General features: G+C 28.8%; 2 protein-coding genes across 7 annotated transcripts in view; both read right to left on the bottom strand.

The window, feature by feature from the left end:
* The window catches only part of LOC142321751 (uncharacterized), a 76,443-nt gene extending 74,999 nt beyond the window's left edge, over positions 1 to 1,444 (bottom strand). The window contains exons 1-2 of the mRNA XM_075360097.1: positions 1,302 to 1,444; positions 146 to 267 (exon numbers count right to left, since the gene is read on the bottom strand). Of these exons, the coding sequence (XP_075216212.1) occupies positions 146 to 267; positions 1,302 to 1,337 (158 nt within the window). The 5' untranslated portion in view covers positions 1,338 to 1,444. The remainder of the gene's footprint in view (positions 1 to 145; positions 268 to 1,301) is intronic.
* A 15,832-nt stretch (positions 1,445 to 17,276) lies between these two features.
* LOC142321750 (protein spitz-like) overlaps positions 17,277 to 24,546 on the bottom strand; it is a 429,978-nt gene continuing 422,708 nt past the window's right edge. For all 6 annotated transcript variants that reach the window (XM_075360091.1, XM_075360092.1, XM_075360090.1 and 3 more), the window contains 2 exons: positions 24,176 to 24,260; positions 17,277 to 20,661 (listed from right to left, as the gene is read on the bottom strand). In XM_075360091.1, the coding sequence (XP_075216206.1) occupies positions 20,530 to 20,661; positions 24,176 to 24,260 (217 nt within the window). In that variant the 3' untranslated portion in view covers positions 17,277 to 20,529. The remainder of the gene's footprint in view (positions 20,662 to 24,175; positions 24,261 to 24,546) is intronic.

Raw genomic sequence — 24,546 nt, 5'->3', positions numbered from 1 at the left:
TTGAATCATCTTTAAAATAGATTTTTAAAGGAAGGTTTTACTAGACAACTGGTTCAGCAAGTTATTACAAAAGTTTAAATTTCATATTAATATCATCATGATCATCTTGGACAAAAACATAAAAATAAATTATTCCTCTACTTACTGTGAGACAGCAGACAAATTCTTATAAGTTGAAAGCAGTCGGTTTTTCCGTTCCAATTCTGATTTAAATTTAAGTACCTCATCTTCTTTTTGTTTTCTTGATTTACGTTCTTCTTCTAATAACTGGAAAAAAAAACATTACTAAACCAATAATTTAATAAGTGAAGAAATGTTTTTATATAGCAAAATATTTTGCTATTTCAATCAAGTAGGTGTGAATACACTAATAATAAACAGATCTATAATATGTTTTATCTCGCTAACTGGTATAATAACACTATACTAAAGCATTACATTTATACATAATTTTACTATACTATATTTACCTTTGTTTATATATTAGTTTACTATGGCATTTAATTTATTATACAGCACATAATATGTATATTTAGCATGTTATATTTATACTAAATACACTAAAAAAACACCAATTTTATAATTACATTCATTAACACCAGAGATATATGAATTCATGATAATGTTCATACTTAGGAGATGAGAAATCTAAATGACATACACCAGCTGAATTTATATAGTTAAGTTCATACTTTTAAATAAATAATGTTGGATTTTGTACAATCAAGATTACAGAATTCAACATACATATTAAAATAAATACAGATACAAACAACTTTACTACTTCTACACAAAAAAAGCCATAAATTGGGATCAAAATAATAAGAAAATACATAAAACAATTAAATCAATTTATTTCAACTTTTCGTTTCATACACAAAAATAATAACACTAGTGCAAGTAATTGATCTGCACTACCATTAATCAAATTTAATGGTAAAAGGAATATTTTTGTTAATGGCTGTTAGTTTTAATAACTATTAATGTAGTTGTAATTTATACTGAGTAAAAAAGTAATTCCAAAATTAATCTACATGTAGAAAGTATTTACCGGAAAATTGAGGTTATGTACAAAACACATTCTGAATAATTCACACAAAATACAATACTCAATGCATTAAAATTTTTGAACAATAAATCGATAATTATATAATTGTTGAAATTAAATAATTATTTATAAAACTACTAGCCCTATAAATAGTAAAAAAAATCAACAAAATGCACACACATATCAGTAAAGCCGACATAAAAATACAAACAGAAAAACTAGTAATACAAAAAATATAAATCCATATACTTACTTCACGCAGCTTCTTTACCGACGTTACTTTATACATTGGAAGTTAATAAACAACGTTTTGTCAGTAAAAAAAAGAAATCGCATACTAAACTCATCAAAACGTTTTAACACCGTCAGTAACACCACGGCCTGATCACTGCTTTCAATATTCTACGGAAAGCGAATTACAATCAGGTGAGCCAACCAATATACAAAAGTCTTCATACATATTTATATCTGTGTAAACATCTAAACACAGAAAAATAAATCGTAATTTACTAAAATATTGCTTTTATTTTCTTTAATCCTACATAAAGTTGGTCATAATTTTCTTTTATTTGATTTTTTTCCAAACTGGATTTCAGAGCACCAAGCGACTACCAAATTTACTTTCTCATTTAAGAAACACTCGTCCCGTTTCCAATCGCTCACTCATATTTTCTATTTCTTTCTTTTTTTCTTGTTTAGTAATTACCGTTCAGATAATACTTCAGAGGATGATATGTGCGAGTGTAAATGAAGTGTAGTCTTGTACAGTCTCAGAGCGACCTGAAATGTGTGGCTAATTGAAACCCAACCACCAAAGAACACCGGTATCCAAGATCTAGCGTAACCAACAAACAATGAAAAATTTGTGTTAATTTATAATGCAAATTCTTTCAGAGCAAAAAAAATTCATCTGCCTGAAATACAAGCTGTACAATTATTTATCTACACGTTTGTACAAACCTAATTCAAAATCCTTATGGACTTTCAGTTACATCGACATTCAGATGGCTCACAGTTGTGTCGAAAATGTTCGAAAGAAAGTCTTCCTTAGCGTCTAAAAATATATTTGGAGTGGAGATAAGATCGGACCTACAGGTTTTGACAAGCCTAAACGATGAAACTTAATTAGTGCATGTAATAGACAACATAGCAAATGACTTTAAAAATAAATAACCACAAAAAATTATGCCAAAATATTTACTGTATGCAGTATGAAGGTACAAAGCTTGCTCAATCTTCTCTATCAGGTAGAATAGTCCCTCTTTTATGTTTGTATCTCACTTGCCCAAAATCCTGTTTGGTGATAGTTAAATCAGAGTTATCTGAAATACAAATCTTTGATGGACAAAAACATTTATATCTTGTCATTGCTCTTCACAATATTAATAATAAATATATTGTATTAATGACATAGCATGTACAAGGAGTGAAGGCAAGACCTCAGTAAATGATACCACATTCTTTTATCCGTCTCCAAGCTGTGATTTGAGGCTAGATCACCAAAATAGGCTGAGCCATGGTTGTAAAGTGCAGGGGTACGATCAATGGGGACAGTTGCTGTGATTCATGTTGTATTGGAGGCAAATAGAGCCTGAACAACTGGAAATTTGCCATGAGCTTTCAATATTTAATGTCAGTACAGTGTCTGAGCGAAATACTCCGGGTTGGCTTTCATTTATAGGGAATTTTATTTTGTAATAGAGAGATCAAGGGACACAGTGTCTGGTTTTAAATTAAATCAATCCCTCTTTGTACCAGATTATAGAAGTTTAAATTTCCATTTGTAAGATTTGAAACTCAAGTATTAAGGTGTCTATTAGCCTTAATGCCTAGTAAGTTCAATATCAGGATACCTTCATAATATTCTACCAACCTAAAAGAATAAGGAAGAAAACTTGTACTCTCTTTCCGATGAAGTATTTTTTTTACAGCTAACAAAATTGAAATTTCTAAGAAAATAGAGGTAGATACTTCCATTTTCACAACACTGATATTCTAGGTACAAATAGTTTTTAAAAACAATATAATGTCTTGAACCAAATAAACACTTCTTACATTTTCCAAAGTCTGACTCATTACTAGTAGGTCCCAAAAACACACACTTCCTGCTACAGATATTGATATGTACTGTTCAACAACCAATAAAACCTCAGTGAATTGCTGAACTGAACTGCATAATACACATTCTTCAACTTTAATTTTTTTATTCATTCAAAACAATGGTGGTAGTTTGATGAATTTTTTCCTTCCTGATAACTTTAATGTAAGTTTTTAATAAATATTTATAACTAATGAAAATAAAATAACCATTTTCACAACTGCAACATGATGTACCATTCAAGAATTGTACGATGTAAAAGTGAACACTTTACATCTAAAGCTTAATGAACCAGTTCCCGTAGATCATGATTCCCAACCTTTTTAGTTCCATGGTCCCCAAAAAGTAAAAAAAAAAAAATGTAATGAAATTTTGTGACCTCTCAATCCCAGCCCAATGAAACCTAGTTAAAACTATTTAGCTGCATTGATAATGATGGATATGAACATGCATGTATAAAGTGAATAAACATGAGTAATTTAGAGATTCCAACTTGATGTGTACATGCTTTTTGTAATTTGGTCTGCTTGCATAATATTTGCTGAGAGAATGTCATGTTCAAATATGCATATGATATGTTTGAAAACATCATGCTCTCAGCATAAAAGAGAAGTAAGGTATTTCAAAACGTCAGTTTAATTTAGACTGTGTCTGGTGCCTTATTTAAGTTTTTAAAAGGGTAGTTTCATTGAGAATAAAATAATTGAAGTTTTTTTTTTTTAATGTGTGGTCAAACAATGCAACTTTTTTTTCAGTTAGATTCTTATGCAAAATGGATAAATTTGTGAAAAACAAAGAAAGCCATCTACACCCAGTGAATCGATTGGTAAAAAGACAAGATAGTACAATACAGTTATTTAAATAATGGTTTTACCTTCCAGGATGGAAAGCCACAGTGCATTGTTTACTTTCAAGTCCTCTCCAATGAAAGCATGAAGCCATCAAAATTAATTTGACACTTTGAAACTAAACATCTGGATCATAAAAGCAAACCCTTAGAATTTTCCAAAAGAAAATTAGATACTTTGAAGAAATCAACAAGTTTCTATTTGTAGATCAAGCCATACTGTTAAAAGTACACTTGAAGCATCTTGTCTTGTATCATAAAGAGTAGCTAAGATATCCAAACCCCATATAATTGCAGAAAACCCCACATTGTCTGCTGTAATTGATATGGTCAGTGTTTTAATAAGTGTGGAAGAAGCAAAGATATTTAAAAAATGTACACTTTCTAATGACACAGTATCAAAGTGAAATGATGACATGGCTGCTGTTGTTTGCGATCAGATAATTCAGCAGTTGAGTTCAAGTGAATTTTCTAGTATTCAATTTGATCAATAAACAGATATTGCAAATATTTTCCAGTTCTTATATTTTGTGAGGAATGAATACGATAGGAACAGATCAGTCAAAGAAAATATGTTGTTTTGCAAATCAATGCCTGGTCATTCAACAGGACAATATCTTTTTGATGTTTTTTTTATGAAGCTACTAAAAACTATAACACAGATTTAACAAAATGTATTGTAGTATGTAATGACAGTGCAAAGGCGATAACAGGAAAGAAGAGTGGATTTCTAGAAAAAATTAAGTCTTACACCGAGGGCAGAATGGACACACTGCTTCCTTCACAGACATGCTCTTGTCATAAAAAATAGCACTGGGCTAATAGTATGAGAAATATGCTCCAAACTTCTACTATAAATAAAGATACCAGTCTTCATCTGGTGAATAGATATCTGGAATAAGAGTCTTCACCATATTCAAATTAACAGTAGTTATTACCAACCTCCATGGCATAGTGAATAGCATCTCTCTTTATCATCTGGGAGCTGTAGGTTTGAATCCTGTCAAGAACTGACATTTTTCATGCACTACACTATCATTACTATAATTGGGCAGCTAGATTGTAGCCGCTAAATTAAAATTAAAAAAAATATGAATCACTAATTTTGTGATCAATAGTTTCTGACAATAACCATACTTTTAACTTCTGTTGAATTTCCAACAGCCCTAATTAGAAGTTTACTCACTGAATTAGAAGTAAATTTCTATTGATTCTAATTTATATAATGATTATTACATTTTTTAATTAGAATTATATGATTTTTCTATCTTTTATTCAGTTTGATATAAAAAGGGTTTCTTATCATTTTGCACCTTATTTTTATAAAAGCATTTTTGCATCATATTTATTTTATGATCATTGTTTTGTTATATCATCTCAATAGTGTTGGGGTATCATCCCCTTTTCACCATAAACTGCATACTACTACCTACAACTGTTGTGTAAATAACTTTATGAAATCTTCTTTAGTGCACCTTCTTGACTTATGAAAAAAAAACACTCAAGATTTTGTCATCATAATTTTGTATGTTATAGTTGTAAAAAATAATATACAGTATAAATAAAAGGCATTCTACTTTAGATTATTTTATTAATAGCTTATTTAAACAATAAGAAATATATTATTATTTTAATAAAATGTGAGCAAATGCTCATTACATATAATTTTCTAGCTCTATAACTCTGAACAAACAATTAATTTGTAAAATATATCGTAATCATAGACCGAAAGAGGTGCCTTGAATATTGGTGGTCTAAAAATGGCTATTCTGTTAAGTCAGTTGCTGGTACAGTCAGGAGTATTGACTGAAGCAGGCTGGCACCTTTATATTCAGATTGACTCTAAAAAAGAGACATGGTTTTTTGAGCAAAGTTGCCAACAGCAAAAGTTTAATCAACTATGAGTCTTAATACTTTGAAATGGTTTTTAAAAGAACCATTTTGGCTTTCCATCATGAGGCCAGTGTCAGAAGCGTAATCAAAGTGGGTAGCTTCAACCTTTAGGTGATTCTGATAAAAATAAATTTTTGCCTTTCATCACATGTGATGACAAAAATATCTATATAAAATGGGTTGTCATTTTTAATTTTAAAAAAAATTCACTCCATTGAAGACTTCCCATTGAAGAACTCGCACCACGGAGGCCGGGAGGTCACTAATTAGGTCCCCTTATCTGCCTACAGGTCACTAATCAAGAAAGCTTCACTAGATATATGGAGACTCCAGAATATATTAATAAATCAATAAATATTAAGATACAAAATATAAATATGAATTGATATGTTTTACATCTTTTGAGTAAGACTTTTTTTTATCTGAAGTCTGAACAAATAAAGATAAATATTATTCTGAGTGAACATATATGACTTGGGTACATGAAATTGAACACACACTTTCATTAATATTGTCATGCAATAGTGTGTGCTCTTGGTAGTATTTAAATAAGGATGTAATGTAAAATTTGGTATTCTCAGAAAACAGCCTAAAAAGAAATAAAATTTATTGATAATTTTATTGAATACACAATTTGGCATAAAATGCATTCGTATAATAGTTTAAATAAATAATTTATGATGGGAAACTTTAGTCAGTACTTAAAATGGTCTTTTATTTTGTTAAAATAAAAAGTAAAACAAACTCTAGTTCAGGAACTTAAAGATTGTAATTAAAGTTTTCATTATTGGGTGCAGCCTATCAACTTCTATTCTGAATAAAAAATAAAATAAGTGATCATTTTTAAAGAAAAATATTTATCTTTTCATTTTTTTTCAATAAAAGTAATTCATTAATCATTTCTATTATACTTATTAATCAGTTTTTGTATGTTTATTATCTTGGTTTCTATAATGCCATTTGTTATTCAAAATATTGCAACTACATCATAAAAACTCATTACATTCATAAAGAATTTAAGGTGATGTGTAGGCTTACATATGCTTTTACTTCTTAAGTTTAGTTGTTCCAACTATACATATAACATTTATTTATTTACAGATTTAATTGACTTGAAACTGATATCTTCTATTTACAGAGTGTTCAGGCTAAAGGTATGCAAAAGTATATATTTTTCAGTCCCTATATTTTTCAGTCGTCGTAATCTCTTAAATGCATTGACAGGATATCTCTAAGATTTGTTCTGTACACTCCCACTGTCAGCAAATAGATGTGTGTAGGCAAGCTGATTCACAATGCAGTTGTAGTCAAGATGTAGTCAGTCATCCTCATTCATCCTCTGAAGTAATACCTTACGGTGGTTCTGGAGTCTTAAACAGAAAAAGAAAGTCAGTCAAGATGTGGTTGGATTTCAGTTAACCACACGTCTCAGGAATGGTCAACCTGAGACTGAAACTATGATTGAGATGTAAAGACAGACTAGGAGCTTGATTTCTCAAACTGGAAATCATCCAAAAGTTTCAGTTAGTGACGAGTCTGTGGATGGATTTTGTACAGAATGCATTCACTTCCAGTCCTGTAAGGTCAATTAGACTAGGGCTAGTAACAAAATGCAAATTCCTCATTCCACTGTTCATGACATTGTTCATAAGCGGCTTCGTTTGCAAACATACAAGTTACGACTCTTTCATCATATTAAACCAAATGATTGCCCACTACAATATTATTTGCTATAGAGGTAATGCAATGTGTTCAAAACAATCCCAATTATCTTGATACATTGTTATTTACGATGAGGCAACCATTCTCATACATGCAGTAAAGTTAAGACACAATTGTCAAATTTGTGATACTGAAAACCCCCCCAAACAGTAACAGAAAATGAAAGGTACTACAACTGCATTATGAGTTGGCTTTCCTACCGTGTATATTCTGGAGACTTTGAGAGTATACATAATAAATTTTATAGATATTTTCTGTTGATTGAGCCTATGTTTAAGAAATTACGTCCACCAGTTTTCTAAATATAGGCCATTCATTACTTTTGGATACCTATTATTATTATTTTATACCTATTATTTTATATATAAAAGAACATGTCCTGACTGACTGATAATGAAAGCCCAGCAAAAACTACTGAAGGTAAATTGATGAAAATTTGTATACACGTTCTTCTTATGATAAGTCCACAATAAGAAAGGATTTTTTAAATTCCAAGTTTATAGGGGTTTTCCCGGCCTCCGTGGCGCGAGTGGATGCGTCTAGACCTTTCATCCAGAGGTCCCAGGTTCGAATCCCGGTCAGGCATGGTATTTTCACACACGCTACAAATTATTCATCTCATCCTCTGAAGCAATACCTAACGGTGGTCCCGGAGATTAAACAAAACAAACAAAAAAAACTTTGTAGGGTTAAAATGAAGTAATAATGAAATTTACAATTTTTTTTTTTTTTTTTTTATTTCTTTGTAACAAATGAAGACATTAACGTGATTTTTGGTTGAGTAATCTTCATGAGAATATCTAAAAATCCAATTTCTAGATTTTTTGAAATTCGACCTTGAAAGGGAAGAAGAAAGATAAAAAATAATTCTAAATAATGACTGCAAATTTTCCCCATTTCCGACTACATTAAACAAGATATTCGCTCGATTTGAGCTTTCAAATACTCTTCAGAAAATACCTAAAAACCATTTTCAGATTTTTTTTAATTTTAATATTTCAAGAGTTAAAAAAACATATTTTTTTTTTTATAGTTTTATTACTGAAAATCTTTATGAGATTTGGTAATATTGTGATAGTAAATTGTGTTTGTAGTTCTGATTATGTATTTCGCGAGCGAAGCCGCAAAGGGAAACTTAAAAACCAATTAGTAGGTCCTGTACTGACCAAACTAACAGTCTGAAAAATTAGACTGATAGTTTTTATTAATTGAACAGGCTTTAATTTTGATTTATCATTATTATTATTCTTATAGCACGAGTTTAGTGAACACGAAGGGTCCAGGGAGCAGAGCCCCTGACTAGACATCCCCTGACCGTGGTAGTAAATCCAAGTAACCATATAGCACAGGCAAAGCTGGGACAAGGATTCTGGTGTATTAATGTGTGTGTGTTAATACACACATTAATATTATAAAAAATATACACAGTAGCAAGCAAATTAATCTGAATAAAGGAATTTTTTTTTTATTTCAATGTTGTGGCTTCTTGACTATACCCATTCGTTTAGTTGTCTGTATAATGCTACAGTTATTGTTCTATCTAACAATTTTCCTGTTAGGCTACAAATAATGTTTTGTGAAATTATTTCATTTTTTATTACAAAACCATACTTTTTATTTTTTGTTCTAGGCGTCTTGAATGTATGTATAATAATGAACATAACTCCAAGCAAGTGTTCGAAATTTGTTCTCTTTCTGAGCATACTAGTGTGATACCAATGACAAACAGCTTTTGAATGTGGTGTTAGACTAGGGGACAGCGAATGCCGTTTTAAAACAACACCTTCAAATTTCACCAGAAAGTAAAGGCAAATGTGGCCGTAAGAGAAAAACTACTCCAACACAGTATCAGTTATTAATGAGAAAAGTAAACTTGATCCAAAATTATCTGCTGTGGACTTAAATCGAGAATTAGCAACCAGTGAAACAGATTTACACGTGACAACTGTTAGACACCGACTTCATGCAGCTGGATGTAAAGCTCGTCGGCCAGTTAGAAGACTGGAAAAATGTTATATTTTCCGGGGAGTCACATTCTTATGTTCACGGACAAAGGGTTCCACACATTGGAAAAACATCAGATACATCTCTGGTTCGTACCCACCAATCAGTTAAACATCCCCAGAAAAATACTTTGAGTTGTTTCATATTTAAAGGTTCTTGTTCATTACTTCCAGTAGATGGTGTGTTGAAAAGTGATGCATATATTAAGATCCTGAAGGAAAGGGTTGTGACACAACTTTAAAACAAATCCCCACAAGGCTACGGAGTATTCTAATAAGATCTGGCATCATACCAAACCTTCCAAAAGAGAGGAAAAATTTTCGAAGAACGAAAGATTAATGTGCTCCCGTGGCCAGTCAACTCCCCAGATTTAAACCAAATTGTAAATCTTTGGGTAATAGTCTGAAAAAACTGTAAAAAGTTAATTGCACCACAAAAATTGGCCTTATTAAAGCAATAATACAGGTACAACTTAATGATGAAGAAACAAAAAAAAAAGTGTAGTATACTTGTATTACTTGTAGTATTAAATATTCACAAATTTTACAGATAATATTTTTTTTTTTGAAAATACAGTTACTTTTAATTAAATAACATCTGTGTTAGGATTAATTTGGACGCTTTTGTGTACGTAAATATATATAAATTCATTGTATTAGTAATATCTCAGTAGTTAGGCTGAATTATTCTTTGCAAGTATAATTATTGCTTTATGTGTACAATAATGTACTGTAGCTTTCACCCTTTCGGCGCCGTGAAATGCCGATGATAAGCAATTAAAAATCTTGTTGAGCCTTTGTTTGGTGTTTAATAAGCATTTGCAATGCTTCATAAAATTATTCAGTTCAGTGAAAGAAAGTATTTCATTCTATGTTATCGCGTGTTACTCTGCGCGGTACGTTTCAGTTTTATACGTAATTTTTATAACAGTTTTTTCGGTCTTATTTTCATTAATTTCAATTTACTCTGTGATTTTGTGCCAGTCAGGTTTTAACAATGAGTGATTCCATCGTGAAACATAAATTGACCTTATTAAACTGCAGTCAGATACTTTTCTCGGAAAACAAGTAGTCCAACAGTCGATAGCGAAAGAAAAAGTACTTCCTTGTACGAAGTAAATGAAGTATTGTGATCGCGAAAAATTTCGATTTTCAGATTTCAATGGAAATATTAATTTTGACCATCCCTATCCATTTCGACTAGTTTCAGCGTACGTACGTACATATCTCGTATAACTCAAAAACGATTATCCGTAGGATGTTCAAATTTTGGATTTGGGACTGTTGTAACATCTAGTTGTGCACCTCCCTCTTTTGATTCCAATCGACTGAGCCAAAGTGCCCAAAATCCAAAACAATTTGGATTTTGGACTTTTTCTTAACTGTAATAATAAGCCCTCATTGAGAGCTTTTCAACGATATATATTAGTATTTATTTTCATTGGATCTAGACTTATAGCCAGATAAAATATTTATCAAATATTTCGATATTAGGGGAAGACGCACCGGTTCGAATTAGACTTCACCTCCTTTAAATTTAACTTTTTTTAAAAATTTAAACATATTGATTAAATAATAATTAATTATTAACCTCTCATTGTAAAAAAAAATTACGATAAATAATAATTCAACCAAAAAAAAAAAAAATGTGAAAAATATCAGAAGTTTTTATAAATAAAATTCTATATACTTTTCTTTTAAAAAAATTTGTAAATGTAATTTAATAGGCGTAAAAGGAAGTCATGTGTTGTCCACATCAGATTTTTAATATAATAAACACAAAATTGATGACAAATATATTAACCCTAAAAAGACTCGAAAGCGAGTGTAAATGATTGAAAAGCTGAACGATTCTACTAAAACCGCTAACAGAAAAAAAGTTCATTCTTTTATTTCTATAACAAGCTTCCTCACTTGAATAAATCATTAAATATCGTGGATACCGATTCTGAACTACGAATTTTTCTATTACTACATTACAGAGTGTTTTAAAATCAATGCATTTTTGTTCCATGTCCAGAAAAAATTATTCTTTATTGACTGAACGCGAAAATATTATTTCATAAGGAAATATTTTAGAGAATTTCAGCTGTTTCGTGAAGAGGATAAGACAATTTATCATCTAGAAGAAACTTGGGTTAATGTGAGACATGTACGGGTAAAGGTATGGGTGGATAAAAAACAAAGAGCGCAAAAGAGGCTTTTATGAAAGGTTTGTCAACTGGGGTGAAAAAGCCTGCTGGAAAAGGTAAACGATTAATAGTAACGCACGTAGCAAGTGAAATTGGTTATTTGAACGGTGTTTAATGGTTATTCCACATTTTCTCAAGAGTGTCACAATGAAATGAATTGTGACAATTTTATAATTTTTTTATTACAAGTTATCTTAAACTTTATTTTTATGTTAAAAGTAAACATAAGTGGTTTTTTTATGGATTAGGCTCAGCAATCATTCAATTTAATTTAGCATTAAATTAAATTACTACCATCATACTGCTTTGGTTAATTGCACACTTTCGTGAAACAAAATATAGTACGACATATCTAACTCTAATTTTACCATTAAAGTATTTTCGCAGGATTCCGAATACTCAGTCGTAATTGAAATATTTAATTAATGAATATTAAAAATATTAAAACTAAAATAATAAAAATTGCATATTAATATATTATAGTGCTATATATAATATATTATACATATTAGTAGTATATTATATTAATTTAGTGCTGCTATCTGTTATAGTTATTACAAGACTGTCCCTTCTTAAACACTGATGGTTCATCAAATTGTTTACACAAAATTTTACTTTTACTTTTAATTTTAATTTTACTTTTTTACTTTTTTTTTGTCTTGTAAGGTAGTTATTTTGTTTTGTTTTTTATAAATATTATACATAAACTAGTACTATTTACAGTTTACAAGATTTTGAGAGTAAATTAGTGCATAGCATCACTCACACACATAAAAGTTTTACTATGGATGTTGTATGTTGATATTCTCATTTATATAACCCAATAATAAACACTGAATATCTAATAACATTAAACAAGTTAAATTTTTATACTGAAAATCTAAAATTTTCATTCAAAATTGATAATAGAACGTTAAATTATTGAAATGTTAATATCGAAATAAACAAGAACAACCAAATAGAAACATCAGTATGTGGAAAATCTGCACTTAATAAGAATTCTAAAAAATCAGATGAAAATGATCGTGTTGCGAGTGTGTTTTTGTTCATGATTTTCTTGTTTAATTTTATCTTTATCTGTGGTGTCTTCTGGTAAGGCAGATTTCCTTCAGATCCTCTGATTTAGCTACATCGATGTCATTTGCTGGCAGTGCCAAGTTGTTGGCAAACCAAGACAGTTTTTTTGATTTTTTAGCCTATTTTTACTTTTGAGGAGCATTTTTTGAGCCATTCCCTCATTACAGTTTCTAGAGCTCAGTTGAATAATACCAGCAAGTCTTGGCATAGTCCTGTGTTGATCTCAAATGATTCTGAGAGCTCACCTCTAAATTTTACCTTTGACTTATTGTTTGTGAGGATCAGTTTTATTATCTTTAATTTGGTATGTAGTATGAGGTATCTTAGAATTTTTAGTAGTATTCACTGTGAATGCAGTCAAAGATTTCTTAAAATCTACAAATGTTATTACCATGTCTCTGTTTCTTTTCCTGTTGTAATCTATTAGCTTGAGATTCATGATCTGGTTTGGACAGCTCCTCCAGGGTCTGAAACCTCGCTGGTATTCTACTAGTTCTTTCTCGAATTGTGAACTGATCCTGTTGAGAATGATTCTTGAAAGAATCTTGTATGTTGTGTCTATGAGTGAGATTCCCCTGTAATTGTTAGGGTCTGTTGTCTTTTTTTTGTGCGGCAGATAGATGAGTGCTGTCGTTCAGAGTTTTGGCAGTTTTTCTTTGAGCCAGATGTTGTCAAGCTGTTGATGAAGGCCAATTTCTGCTGATCTTACACGTTTCCATATCTCTACAGATGTCTGATCTTCTCCTACTGCTTTGTAATTCTTCATCTTACCCAGTGCTTGGTAGATTTCTTTTATTGTGGAAAGGTTGATGTTTTCTGGTGATGTTGGTGTTGAGTTCTGTTGGTTCTTTGCAATTTAGTTGTTTGTTGAAATAGCTAGGATTTCTGCATCGTCTTTGTTGTTATAGGCCAGTTTACAATTTTCATTCTTTATTAGTAGGGTTGGGGGTTCATATTTTTGCAGCTGATTTTTTAAGGTTTTGTCATAGTCTCTCAACAGTTTTTTGATAGAATTCTTCTTCTATTGACTTCAGAGTGTCTTTTTATTCACCTTAGAAACCTTAGGGTTTCTTTTCCTTAGAATCCTTAGGGTTTCCTTAGAAACCCTAAGGTTTCTAAGGAAACTACTTAAGGTTAGGAAACTACCCAAACCGGGTAGTTTCTTTTCTTGTTTTATTAGATATTGGAAGAATGTTACTGATTTTTAGGAATGATGAAATAGCCATGATTGATGCCTTTTCTCCACTGATTCGTCACATTCAATGTTACAACATTGATGCTTTTTATTGGGGCTAATACTTTTGTGATTTATTTAAGGTTGTTGTCTGTGATTGATCTTCTAGTTTATCAGCGATTGTTATTTTTACGGTTGCTTTTTGGTAATTTTCATTCTTGATTAGTTGGGTAGGGTCAATTTTTAGTTTAGTTTTAGGGGCTTGGTTTTGTTGCTTTCTTTGGGGAGTAAATTTAATTTCAATTTTGATTACATAGTGATCTTAGCCTGTGTCTACTCCTCTGAGAAATTTTTAACCTGTAGATCTCCTTGTGGTGGTGTTTGTCCATGAACACATACATGGTCTAGTTACCATTCTCCTTTAGTGTAGTCAAAGTGTTTCCAGTTGAGGTTTCCTCTTGAAATATGTGTTTTTGGAGATTAGGTTGTGGTTTCTACAGAGATCAAAGAGTCTGTCCATTTTTGTTTGTTTTCTTTTGGTCAGGCTATTTTCCGATGATGTTGCGGTCTCTTCTTTCTTCGATAGTTTAATTGGGGACGTTATTTACAGTCAGGGCAAGTAGATCCTGGAATGTTTCTGTTTCTTTACGGCCTTTTGGAGAGTTATTTTTATTATTAGTGAATGAGCACTAATAATAAATAGTGCATATAATAATAATAATAATGGTGCATGGGTATTTATTATAATGCAGATTTTATTAGATGCTTTTGGGATGTGTCTTGAGACTCTTAGAGATTGTGACTTGAATTCTTGTATGGAATTTATTATTTTGAGACTGACTAAAAGCCTGTTCCAAACTATGGGACATTTTTCATCACTCTCTTCCCAGATATACCTTTGTCCTATATCCTTGGGATTCCATGGGATCTTGGTCAATGTTTCTTATTTCCAGCAGACCATGATGAGAATTTTGTGTTGGTCCATTAGGCGAGTTATTTTTAGATTACCAGTCTAAATGAGTGTGTTTACATTGTGTATGGAAATGTAGGTGATTTGGTTTGATTTTGGACTTTGTATTTTTCTTGTTTGTGTGTGTAGTGTTGGGGCATTCCAATGATTCTGATCACATGTTATCTTTTAAGTGGCAGTCCACTATATTCGAATGTTGTATTCTCTGACTATGGTGTTGCTTGGTTCAGCCGGTGGAATATTCCTTAAAAGACCTTTCATGGTTGACTGTCAAGGGGTCATCTGTGGTGAGACTAGAGACTAGATCCTGTGGTGACCTAGTGAGGTGTGATTTGATGATAAATGAGTTGTGGTTTAGATTCAGTTCACCGGACAAATTTCTCCTACTTGTTCCAGATATATGCAGGCGCACCTTGTGGAGACCCAATCCGACTTTTGTTAAAGTTGTTATTTTGGACAAAAAATACAAAGTCTGATCCTAAACATTACCACCCAGATATTTAATTATTATTAATTTTTTTTTAATGTCATAATACTTTACCATAATTTTTTTAAAATCATTCCACTCTTTTAATTTTTCTAAAATTTAAAAAAGAGTTTATAGTAAAGTAAGTTACTCAATGTCTGACCAAAATGTACTCCAGAAGAAGCAGGTACATGGTTTCATAAATAATATTTCAAAACTAAAAAAAAAAAAGAAAAAAAAAAATCAAGAACGAAATTCAGTTACTTTCCTTAAACCAGAAAACTGTCAGCCACAGTTTTAGAAGAATGAAATAAAAATTTTGGATAGCTCTCATAACTGTAACTGATGACATTCATAATACTCTTTGCATATTGTTCAAATCCGATATTGTAAAAAAAAATGAGTTGAAGAAATAAAATTATAGCACTTGTCTGAGTTATGTCTCTAAAAGATTGAAAAAAGAGATTTAAAAAAATGACTGTTATTGTTTAAAAATAAGGATTATCCAAAAAGTAACCTATGTTTCACTATTGTTTGTGATGAAGTGAGGGTAGCAGCACTACCTTGGTGGTCATTTCTAGCTTGACTCAGTATGTGTTAAGCTGCGTAACATGGACAGTGACGCATTTTGTTTTTTTACAAGTGTTTAAAATATGTGGTTATAGAAACTCCTACTGGTTGTAAAGTGATGTCAGTTATTAGATTTCTTTTGATAAAAAACTACAAACGCATTGAGATTTACCGGGAATTATATAATGTTTATGAGAAAGATGTAATGAATGAAGGCGCAGTGAAGCAGTAATGTATTATGTTAAAAAGGGAGTAGTTAAATGATGGGGCCAACCTAATTTTCTAACCAATAAACTGTTGATGAAATATTTGTGCTAATTGGTGCTTTACAATGTAGGGCTTTCATTTCTGAAAATTTCATGTAGCCTTTTGCACAAGTTGTGATGAAAGAGTTGAGTTATCATAAATCTTGTGCTGATGGGTTTGAAAAAGCAGCTGCAAAAATCAGGTTGAACATTTTTTTGATGGATATAAAAACTCATTCACAGATAAGACAAGTGTCTCAATTTATTTGGTGGCTATGTAGTAGTTTAAGGATGTATTTTCAAATTGGATGTTTTTTCCCAACAGCTATTTTTTTTTTTTTTAATACCAAAACAAAAGTTACTTTCTGAATAGTCTCTTCAAAATTCATTATTCTCACTAATACATATTTCCTTTAACTAGGAATAATTTATTCCAAACAGGTGAAAATCCTATGTGTACAAACATTGGCTGCATGACAGCATTTGCCTCAAGTAAGCAGACCAGTAAAAAGTCATGCATCTACAACCTACAACAAGCTACTGTACAGTGTCTTAAATTAATCTTCTCAGCTCTGGCTGGCTCCAATAAAAAAAAAAAAGACATAAGGGGTAGGATAGCGTCTTTCTGAACAAATCTCAAATTATTAAACTATTTCTCTCAATGATTTCAAGACCATTATCTGCAGAAGAGAACTGAGAAATATAATTATCTGGTGGATGTAAGCAAAGATTACTTGCCTGATTGTCACATATGATTTGAAAACACATAACCGCCTATTTTTTTAAGATTACAAAAACGAAACAAATACATCAATGTATTTATTAAGAGAACAGACTTACTGTAATCAGCATCAAATGTATGAGATGCTGATTACTAGACCCAAACGGTAAGTCTGTATGATGAAAATAGGAAAATAAAAAGGAATAAGGAAGTGAGAAGGTACAATAAATAAATTCACAAAACCTAGAAATACTTTATATATTAAATATTTTACCTTTATTCAATTTTAAAGTTGTTTTTCTTTTATTTCAGGCAGAAATAACATTAAAATTAAAAATAACATCTTACAGAGTGTATTACAGAGGTAAGCAGTGTGTTTTTAATTTAACAATAGAGGTCTAAAAAAGTTTTATTATTTTCCTCTTTTTTAATGTAAACTGTTGACTAGTGTACGTGTATAGGATTAATATAATATAGTACACAATCGGTACATGCGAGTGCACGCATTATTATTTAATTAAAAAAATTAATTTTCAATAAATAAACTTATCATTATTATTATTATAATTATATTAATATTCTGCTTTTTCTCATGTAATGTGATGTATACTAATGCGTTACTTAAATCTATACAAGAGCTGCCATAAAAATTAATCATTGCCATAAATATATATTACAAACAAAGCCGCATATTCTTCTTTTAAAATTAAATTTAAATACAAAATGAACAAAAAAACATATAATAAATAAATTAATTTTTTAAACTTCATAAAATAAAATAATAATTTAAAATATTTAACACTTTTCGTAAATATATAATAATAGTAAATATAAATATTATATAAATTATCTATGATTAAGTAATTAATTATTATTTTTCCCTTAATAGCACAGATCCTAAAAAGCGATATTTATACATTTATTTACTGTATTATTAATTCATTTTATTTATATTATAATCAACTGAAGCACATAAAAAATTGTACTACTATAATTATTATTACATAATAATGACATTTTAACATTTACGACTATATAATATAATCATTAATAATAATAATAATAATACTTTCTACAATTTATAATAATTAAAAGTGGCATGTTGCAAGATTTATTATAAGACAAAACTTCAGGAACTTCAGATTTCAGTACATATGCACTTAAAAAAAAATAAATTAAACCAGAAAAAAACAAACATGAAACACTATTTGTCCTTATAACTGAATATCTGCGGTAAATAATTTTTATTTTTTAATATATATGTATAATAACAAAAGAGTATAAAGGCAACATACAACAAATTTCATTATTAATATTATATATTTATTAATAATTATTATAAATAATTAGGCCTGAACAGTGTCGCTGATTTTTAAAATAACCCAGCACATGTCTTTAGTAATAATAATATTAATAAAATAATAATACAACAAAGTTATCATTATCATTATTATTATTATTATAATTATTGTTATTATTACTATCATTATCAACAAACGAAAATTTATTCTAAAGACAAATTATACAATCCCATTCTCTTAATATACTTAAATTAGCTTTGGTAAATAACTTTTATTATTATTATTTTCTTTTATTTTAAATAATATTAATTATTTATTAAATATTTCTTTTAAATTATAAAATTTATTTATTTACTACAAATAATTATTGGTGACCTTATTATTACTTTATAAGTAAGTAATTATGATAAGCATTGCTAAAATAGTAATTAAATTAAACACACATGTACATATACACAAAAAAATAATTATAATTTTATAATTATTAATACATATATATATATATTTTTTAATATATATCTTTGGTATGTTAATATATTATGTTACAACAGCAATTAATGTGCTATTTTACATGTATAAAAACAGCTTATGTATTTATAATAATAACAATAATAATAAAATAACAAATGACATGGAATATTATTATTATTTATCATTATAACTTCAAACAGGCTAATTATTATTATACTTTTTAATATCTTAAAGCTTAATTATTATTAAAAAATAATAATAATAACATCACTAAGAACATCATACTATTAATTATATTACATATTATAAAATAAATAACTATTGATCTACAACTACGATAATTAATTATGAACATCGATCAGCAGTATGTAACTGGTTTTACTATTTTAAGGAATGGTATTCATATAACATGGTCACCAATAAATAATTAAACAAAAAAAAATTAAAAAATTAAAAAAACTAAAAACAAAATTTTATAACGATATATTCAATGGATGGAGACATGTAAAAGAACAAATTATATACAAAAATGATTTTTGTTCTAAAACACAAAAATAATAATAATTATACATTATAATAATAATGACAATAAATTAGGAACCAAGTACAATATTAAACATAATTACTACTATTATTACAGAGGCTGGAAAGCTGCCTATCAGAAAAAATAATAATAAAAATAAAGATAAAGATTTTTATTCGATAAATTTATAGACTATATAATACAAGAAAACCTTATACATGAATTAAATTTAAATCTAGTAAAAATAACTGGAATTAATTATATAGAGGGTTTTCTAAATTTTAGAATATCTACAATATTATTTACATAAATTAATTACTAAAAATTGTTCTTTAGTTTATACAATAAACAAAGTGAATGGGTAATTATTGTATTGTTTATTTATATGAGTATCTATAACTGCTTTTTGAATAAAATTTTAAGCATCTAAGATAAGAATTAATTTAAATTAATCAACAGCTTTCAAACATTCATTACATACAATTCTAGACAAAAATGTTATATTCTTCCAATTCATATGCTCATCCATAATTTTAATAACTGGCATTCGCGCATAACTAAAAAAAAAAACAAAAACAAAACAAAGACATACAAAATAGATTCACACCAATAACAATCATAGGAATGTCAAGCCTTCGCTTCTTTATTATAATTTTGTAATTAAAAAATATATTTAAATAAATACAATTATTAAACAATAAATACATTAAATATGTGTCCAATTAAAAGAACAAAATGTATAACAAACTTTTAAACTCAATAAATGAAAAAAAAGAAGATAAGAAAGTATTTAAAGTATTTTTTTCCTGTTAACGATACTTGAAAAGAAAACGTGCATATAATATATAAATTCAAAAATAATATAATATCAGACAAAAATGATTCCACTCACATTTGTTAAAGTCTTTCAACAAGTTAACACTTCTTTTTAATAGCGTCCAAAAAAAAAAATAAACACTCTTCGCTAAAACATGTCTTTATTAGTAAATTGTTAGAGCTAACAGTGCCAAACACAAGTCGAGATAATAACATGTTGTTAATAGTAATAACATATAAAAAAAAATTGTTACAAATATTTATGTCGTGTCACTCGACAAGGCACAGGCCCAAAATATAATAAAGATAATTTAATCTACACAGTCACTAAACTGTCATTATTTCGGTCGTTTGTATTTGAATGTCAACAATATAACAACACAAAATACGATCTATGGAGGCACAGGATCCTGTACAACACTAGAACTCATATTCTGTTTAAATGAAGGTGTTTGGTGAACATATAATGCTGTTGTTGTAGGTGGACAATCCCCCTTCTCAGCTGGTGGCCGACCCCTAGACTCCTGTAAAACAAAGTAAAATTCAATAACATCGACAATTCTTTATTAAAAATATATTAACTACAATATTTAAACAGATTCACAAACCCAAAGAATTTTCACACACTGAGGCATGTGAATGTGTACAAGATAAAATATAAAATGAGATAGACTACAGAAAAAAACATTAAATGACTTGAAATATTTACTGTAGTTTGGAATTTATAAAGTGAAATATGAAACAAAACGCGTTGATTGATATTAATCTATATGATATCAAATTACGAGACCAGGATTTAAATTAGACCTAACAGAACGGGGACAAAAGAATATAGAGGAACCAATAGTATTAAAATACAACTGCTCTAGCCTTAACCTATATGTGCTTAAAAGGATACACCTATTCTAAAAATTAACTAACTTTTTTAATTAAAATTTTTAGTTTTAGTATCTGTCCTAAATTCTTTATCCTAGAAAATTTTAACAAAAATGAATAAACATTATATATAAATGTACAATGACTTAGTTACACACTGTGCACTAATGTACACTTACAGAGTTAAAAATAAAAACGAAGCAATTTATAATGTTTTGAAAATATTTAGAGATGCAAAAATTATATTTTATTATGAAGAATTAAAAGACTGTTCAAGTATTATGTAAGCATGAAAGGAAGAGGTTCATACCTGGCTTACTTTTTCTGATAGGAGATTACTCAAATGCTTACATAAGAAAAGAAGCAAAATCAACAAAAGCGCCAATAAACATTTAATGCATATTCTAATAATAATATTCTAGAAACATTCTCAGAATATCACAACAGCTTTGACATAAAAATAAAATATAAAAGTAAAAAAATTAAATAAAAGTAATATAAAAATTAAAGCTCATGTGCTTATTTGTCAAAAATATCTGTATACAGAATTTTAAGTATTGGATTTAATAACTATTATTTCTGAGCAGTCATACCAAACCAAAAAACCAGGATCAATACTGATCCTGGACGAATCCAAAAACCAGGATCTATACTGAGATTTAAGTTTATTATATTACACTTTTTTCAACTTAGTTTAGTCCCACAATCAGGGAACAAAATTGACCAATCTATATTTCAAAAATAATTGCAAAAAAGTAAAAGTAATACAAAAAAGGATTAAAAACCCAAATTAACTTTAAAAAACCATGGAAATTACAATACTACTAAAAAAGGCATATTCTGAATGAAAACATTGTATAATGTTAATCATGGTGCATAATATTCTGAGCTACGAAAAAAAACTATAAAACCATATTAATTCAACTTAAAAGTGAAATAATATAATCATGAAAAATAGATTCTCAGCTCCTCTTAAACAGTTAAATGACATAACAGCTGTCTTAAGTATTAAAAATAAGACAATTGACCTCTTTAGAGTCATTCAATTAAGGTAGTCACTACCTTAAACTGAAATAATAGGCAACTAGAGAATTAAATTAGATTAATTATTATTGCTTTACAACAATGTACAATAGTAAAATACTTTGACAGTAATTGAAATACAATATTTAAAATGATGTTATAACACAATTAATAACCCATTACATTTAGGTGCGTTAAGATTGAATATACACTATAACTAAAATATATTTCAAAATTTGAAATTATGAGAACATAAATATAATTTTGAAAGTTCTCTTAAAAGCAACGCAAGGCTCATTAAATTTAGACACATAATTGTAAGAGTACTCTGTACAAAGGTTAAAAAATTGTAAAATTTAACTTATTATTTTACCTATATGTTAAATTAGTATATTTTTTATTAACTTAAAAAAAGGAAAATAGAAACCGCTTGAAAACTCATTTTAAATTAATCCTGAAAGCCCAGGCTACTACTAATAGGAAGTTGAAAGTTCAAGGTTAACCCAAGAAGGATCATCTTAAATCGCATTTAAAAAAAAATTACAAAGTATTTTTCATTCTACAATACAGTCACATAAAATATCTAAAATCCTAAAAAAATAATACAATGTTAAAAAACACCTATAAATAACTTGTCAGATAATGCTAATATTAGACATATTAACGTTTGTAAGAACTGAAAACTAAAACTTATTTACTCTTGTCTTTTTCAATGAAATTTATTCAAAACTCAAAACAAATTTGCATCTGCACAAGACGAGTGGAAAGAGGTCAGTATTTGCACTATAAGTGATCCTGACTTATTTTTTATTATTTAACACTAACAGCTGTACTGTTATTAACCTGATTTACTTTGTACTTATTTTATGTCAACTTCAAACTTAATTCTATAAAATATACAATTTATACCTAATCGGTTTATTTGAATCGTTAGATATATTACCTTCTGCCAAAAATACTAATTACTGAAAGCACACATGTGTATCTTTAATGAAAAAAAAAGTTTCAACAACTAGAATATTTTTAGACCTTACTTGCATTTCTTACGATTTCTTTTGTCTGGTCTGTTAGACTAGACAAAAGTCTCATATCAAGCTTGAGAAACAGTATGGTACATTAACGACAGAATGGTGCATGTCTTTAAGTAAGAACTAAAAATTGCTTCTCATCCTACCACATGAGAATTCAATCAAAAACCAAATAGAATATTTTTTACACTTTTTTCCTGTGTAGCTACAAACTTATTTCTTACACAATACAAATTAACGCAGGATGTCAAGATTTGATAAGTTTGATTAAAAAGACTAAACTGCTATCAGGTGAATAAAACAAAGCTTACCAAAGAAAAAGATGTTTTAAAAACTTTACAAAAAAATCTTTCCTTAAAAGAATACTGGGTCATCCTGTGTATTTCATGTTTTTAAAAATGTAATCAATTCAACTAAACAAGAAAAATTTTTTTTGTACTTTGATTTCCTGTATGCAAATTAAAACTTTCTGGATTATATTATATGACTGTAACTTATTCACTTTCTCTGTCCTACATTCAAACAAAGAAAGGATAGTGTCCAATATCCAAGGTAGCTGAAATTTTGCCTTAAGATTGTCCTTGACCAAAACAGGTGTAAAAAAAATGAAAAGATTTTTAATGAGGGTTAAACAAAATTGAGGTTTAGTCACTTTTTGAATAATCATAAACAAACAAGATTTTAGATAGAAAACCCATGTTTAGGGTTTTGTTCAGAAACACGTGCTAAATTCTAATTAATTTATAAAACATTGGAGAAGAAATACAACAATTTTACAAGCCATTACTACAAACAGGTTACAACAATTCTGAGTAATAATCCAGCCAGCTAATCACTATCAAAAAACCAACTGTATTAAAATATGTAATTAGAAAAAATACATTAATAAACAAAAAACAATTGTAAAACAAATATAAATTCCAATCTTAAACATTTATGCTTTTACAACTCTAATAACTGAATAACACAATTCCCAACAAGATTCTTACAAAAAATAATAAGCATTTCTATTAGCAATATGTGATTTAATTTTATTGAAAGAAAACAACAGCCAAACCACATTTAAAAAAATAAATTAGTTAGAAACAGTAATATATAAATTAATACTTACAGTAGTTATTCGACTGAGAGGCATTGAAGGAGGAGCCCTTGAAAATGGTTCTCTCCTTTCAAGGTCACCGCCACTGTCCACACAGCTAAATAAAATAAAATAAATAAAAATAAAAAAGATTCAATAAAACAAAAGAAATAGAAAAGAACTTAAATTTTTTATTTCTTAACAGTTTATTCAAGCAGATTAATTACCCGATTAGTTATATAAACACGATTTATGTTATAGATTCATAATCCAAGACCCGGCGTATGCACACATAAAAACAAATAGCAAGTACTTCCATACCATTATCAATAATGCTTACGAATTTATGTTCCACAACTTTGCTAATATAAGAATTTTATGATAATCTGTCAAAGGAAAACTAC

This window comes from Lycorma delicatula, chromosome 3 (genome assembly GCF_047948215.1).
Source record: "Lycorma delicatula isolate Av1 chromosome 3, ASM4794821v1, whole genome shotgun sequence".
NCBI lineage: Eukaryota > Metazoa > Arthropoda > Insecta > Hemiptera > Fulgoridae > Lycorma > Lycorma delicatula.
This window is presented reverse-complemented; position numbering and strand designations above follow the sequence as displayed.